Below are 4,637 nucleotides of genomic sequence, written 5' to 3'. Positions count from 1 at the left end.
TTCGGTTCTCTCCAGGTAGGTGCAGTGGTTTAAGGCTTAACCCTTTCCACCGGTGGGAGGGAAGGGGGTGAGGGTGGGCTACTGGCACGGCCAGCCTCAGCCGAGGGGTGATGGGGAGGGTGGGAAGAGGGGGCAGCTGCCATGGGGGGTGTTGCTTGCAGAGGTGATGCCAGCCCTGTCGAGGGCTCAGCGCTGCTGGAGTTTCTTGTGAGTGGGCAAGATCAGAGGCATTTTTGTGTCTGCTGCCTGGGGAAGCTGAGCACTGCATAGGAAAATGGATCTGCAAAGGCATCCTTGCCCTGTGTTGGATATACTTTCGGTCTGATTTACCTTTCTTTGGGGTACAGTCTGGCTGGGCTGTGGCTCCAGAGCTGGCTGTGGGGTTTTTCACTTGCCTCATATCCACACAGCGCCTGGGTGCATGTCCCGACTCTGCCATGTGGAGGTTGCAGCCTCTGCCCATCCGGTGCTGAGCAAGCCCTGATTCATCGGCAGTCGCTGAACGATCCCTGCAGCCCCACGGCGTTGGCTGCTCTGCTTGATCTTTCCTAAAAAGTGATTTTGGCTCTGGTGGGAGCTGGGGTAGGTGAGGCTCCTGGGCATGGCGGGGTGAGTCAGGGGCTCACACAAAGCCTGGGTGATGTGGGGATCGCTCCCGACCTCCCACAGACCCCACGGCAAGCACCGCCGACCTCGTCTGCGCAGGCGGGGTGATGGTGACTCAAACACAGCCATGCTCTCCCACAAAACGGAGCAGAAATCCTTGTTTAAATAGGTGTGATGGCTCTGAGACCTCATTGCAAACCCCAGTACTTCGGGTAAGACACCCACTACGGCCAGCCCAGAAAAGGGACTTGAGACCCCATTGCTCGGAGGCTGCCAGCTCACACCCTGCCTCCGTCACGGATGGGACGGATCCAGAGGGCATCCCAGCCCCATCCAGATCCACCTCCTCCGATCCACGGACCTGCCCGAACACAAGCCCAGCGGGGTTCTGCACCCAGGTTGTTTCACAACGCAGGAAGGCAGTTTCTCCCCTCTCATGAGATGAGACAGAATTCACTGAAACAGCACAAACGTCAGAGATCTCAGCACTAATGATTAACAGGGCAGGGGGGGACAAGGCAGGGGGAGACTCGCCAATGGTTTTTTATTCATCTCTCGGAGGTTAAAAAAGGTAAGACGGTGAAAAATAAACCCGTCTTTGAAAAGAGAAGGGAAAGATTGGCAAAGCAAATCCATAGCCTAATGGGTAGATGGCTTAATTACAAATAATGAGAAACTGCATGGTGATAATGCCAGGTTACGTGCTGCCCCTGAAGGAGCCAAGAAAATTCAAAGCAGGAAAATCTCATTTTCATTTTGAAGGAGCCTCTGCATGCAAAAACAAAGAAGTAACTGGCTTTCACGTGGATTTAAAGTGACGTTACTGCTCCACGCTGTCACTGCTCGAGGGACAGCAGCACTTAGCAGAGACACCTGTGTGCGTATGTCCCCACGCACGTGCTAACCTTGCCGGGTGGGAATGTCTGTGTGCAGTGATTACTGTGATTGCTGCACCGAGAGATCACACCGTGCCGTGCAAATAAAGCCGTGCTGCCTTCCCAGGGCAGCTAAGCTGTGTACAAATATTTACAGGGTCAGGGCCAGGGAGTTGAGTACAGCCGCAAGGAGCTGAACTGGGAGATGTGCCCCGGTGGGGTGAGAGCTGGCTGGGGATGCTCACGGGCTCCCTGGGGCAGGTCCCAGCTTTCTCCATCCCGCTGTCTCCCGATGCCAAGTATGGCATTGGGGACCACCTGGAGCCCCTCAGCTGTGGGTCCGATTGCTGTTGGGGTGTGAAGGCTACTTGAGGGTGCAAGGGGCGATGGGGATGGAAGCAGCGGGAGGGAAGGGCAGCACAACCCCTGGCATTGCCCTGTCCCCAAACAGGCGCTGAGCTCTCAGCCAGGACCTGTCCCCCCTTTGCTCTCCGTTCTGCTCTGCTGACCCTTTCGTGCTCCCCCGCCTCCCTTGACCAGGAAGAACAGAAGCCGCAAATAGTCGCGGGGGGTAATGTGGTTTAATTTATGACCCAGCTTTCATTACACAGTAACTTGTAAACCACGCTGCGAGTCACCGTGTCTGCAGCGACATTAGTGATACCACAGGTCCGGACCTGCTCTGACTTTCACGGTCTTAAAAGTCAAATTGAAAGTAAACCCTGAGTCTGGATGAAACTGGAGTGCCAGCTACAGAGCTGGGATGCTGAGATGGGATGGATCCTGTAAATGAAGACTGTTGTGAAAAGCTCAATCCAACCAATAAAAATATTTTCCAACACAGTTCATGCACCAGCAGAGAGGGTGTGCGGGTTTTGCACAGAGAAAGGAAGGCAAAGCTGGTGTTTTCCAAACAACTTCTTATCCAGGGTGGCATTTTATCCTAAAAGAGCATATATCTGGCTTGTGCAAAATGAAATCGTTAAAGATGACTCTTTAAAGATGATTACAAACCTTGTCTTTTTGGTACAATCTGTGATTATAAACAATTCCCAGTCCCAGCCACATGCAGGGAGTAAGAGGAGCTCCTGCTATCCCTGTTCCCAGGCAGAGCTTGTCAGCAGTCGCCTTCAGCCTCTGATGCTTTTGCATCTGAGGCTTTTTGCTCAATAAAAATTAAAATGCCATCACCATAACTCACGTTGGTGTTAAAATCTTCTGCCACTAGTGGTTAACCTTCCAGTTTCTGTGGTTGAAATCTGTGTGGTGGCTCTAGGGTCCTGGTCTTGCTGAGTTACAGGTTCAATATCCTTGCCTGGGAAGGTTTGGTTAATGTAGGGATTCCTTTTAAATGAGTGCTCCCTCCAGCAGAAGAAATTAGGAGTTGTAAAGTGAAGTGCTTGTGTTGGGAAATGCCTGCATCAGTTGGGTGGGGCGAGAGTGCTTTGCGACACATGGCTCTCGTTGGCATCCCTATCCTCCAGCCCTGTGCAGTAGCTGGGGAAGGCAACCTCTGTCAGCCCCTTGGCCCTTGCCCGAGGGTGTTTCAGTCTCCTTTCTTGTCTGGCATCAGAGCTGCAAGCTCCCCATGCAGGACACAGCCTACCATGTCCTTACATTTCATCCCAAACAGCCTGGCCAGGCAGAGGAACCTTGAGGATGAAGAAGAGCAGGAAAGAGAGCGTCGGCGAAGACACCGGAGCCTGCTGTCTTCCACATCGATGGATGAAGAATCTCCTAGCCCTGTGAAAGACACCAGTCCAGCTTCCAGCAGGTGTGTAAGGTCCTGTTAGCATCAGTCTTACTCATGATGCTGATGGCTCGCAGCTTGCTGCCTTGCTTTTCTCAATCCTGAGCCAAAGCTGCTGCAGCTGGTGGGAGCCTCCTCTGGAGGAGAGTGAGCTGAGCTGCAGGAAGAGCAGGGACCCAACAGGAGGGGTACAAGAAGAGAGGTATATCTCTGGTGGGCTCAATCATGGGCCTCAACATGACCCATGGCAGAAGGAGCTGGTGTGCCAGGGTGAGGGCTGGTGCAGAGGTCGAGCTCAGGTGGGTGCTGGCCATACCCTAGTGAGATGTTGAGTAGGTAAGAGCAGGCAGGCACCCATCTCTGCAGGGCGGGTGAGTTGAGAATGAAGAGCCTGGTTGGCTGTCCTCCTCCTCCTCCTCCTCTGAACCTCGCAGCAATGTTGTATGACCTTTGCTGAAGTGGGGAGGTGACTCAAGGGCTTTCCAGTGGTGCTCCCAAAGGCCCTTCCTGCAGGGATTTGGAGATGCCCTGAGCTCAGGCTGCCCTTACACAACCTGACCCACTCTCTAAATTGATCCTGGAAATGTCCAATATTTAGACAGCTTTTGTCCACAGTAAGACCCGTGCTCTAGAGGTGTTTATCTCCGTGTTTCAGACAGGATGGAGTTGGGATGCTTGGGTTGGATAGGGGCTGGGCATGACTAATATGGACAAGCTAGATGATAGGACAAGTCCTCCTTCCCTGCTGCTGGCACGGGCTGGCCATGTGGCTGCAATTTAGGAGGAGGGAAAATGTTATCCCATCTCCTGCCCAGGCCCTGCGATAGAGTCAGTGCAGGTACAGTCTGCATAGCCCTGGACAAATGTCCAGTCTGCCCCTTCCCAAATCTGGTGCCTATGTTTGCCTGTGGGAAGGAGGGGAAACGGTTGTTTTGCAGAATGTGACGGGACTGTGATTGGACTTGGCCACAGCAGATATTGGCTTACAACCGACACTTTAAACTTAAAGATAGGGGTATTTTTTTCCTAGTCCAGTGAAGAGCCACGGACACAGGTCTCATCCAGCAGCAGAACTAGCACGCTGCTCTGAGCCCACAACTCCTTGGCACAGGACTTGGTGGATGCTGATGTCCTGGGATGAGGCTGCAGAAATGCTTAATCTCTGCCACAAAAAAGAAAAAAAAATACTTTTAATCCAAATTTGTCCTCGGAGAGCCTAGCTGGGGTGACAGGGACGAGTGTGGCTGCAAGTCCTGGTCTGCAGGGATGATTCCAGGATGTTGGTGGGATTTTTATGCCCCCACCAGAGCCTTTCACTTGGGTTAACCTCACCCCCAGCATAAAAGCCAGTCCCCTGGCCCCCGGGGTGCTGAGGTTTGCCCCCCATTTTGTCTGTCTCTAGACCT

At 53.1% G+C, this 4,637-nt stretch overlaps 1 protein-coding gene across 1 annotated transcript in view; it reads left to right on the top strand.

Annotated features, from left to right (window-relative positions):
* The first annotated feature begins 3,088 nt into the window (after window positions 1-3,088).
* The window catches only part of LAD1 (ladinin 1), a 6,917-nt gene continuing 5,368 nt past the window's right edge, over window positions 3,089-4,637 (top strand). The window contains exons 1-2 of the mRNA XM_009702914.1: window positions 3,089-3,257; window positions 4,634-4,637. The exon at window positions 4,634-4,637 is cut by the window's right edge and continues 472 nt beyond it. Coding sequence (XP_009701216.1) covers window positions 3,089-3,257; window positions 4,634-4,637 — 173 coding nt within the window. The remainder of the gene's footprint in view (window positions 3,258-4,633) is intronic.

Source organism: Cariama cristata, unplaced genomic scaffold, assembly GCF_000690535.1.
Source record: "Cariama cristata isolate BGI_N322 unplaced genomic scaffold, ASM69053v1 scaffold7116, whole genome shotgun sequence".
Lineage (NCBI taxonomy): Eukaryota > Metazoa > Chordata > Aves > Cariamiformes > Cariamidae > Cariama > Cariama cristata.
Note: the sequence above shows the minus strand (reverse complement) of the source record. Positions and strands in the feature narration are given on the sequence as shown.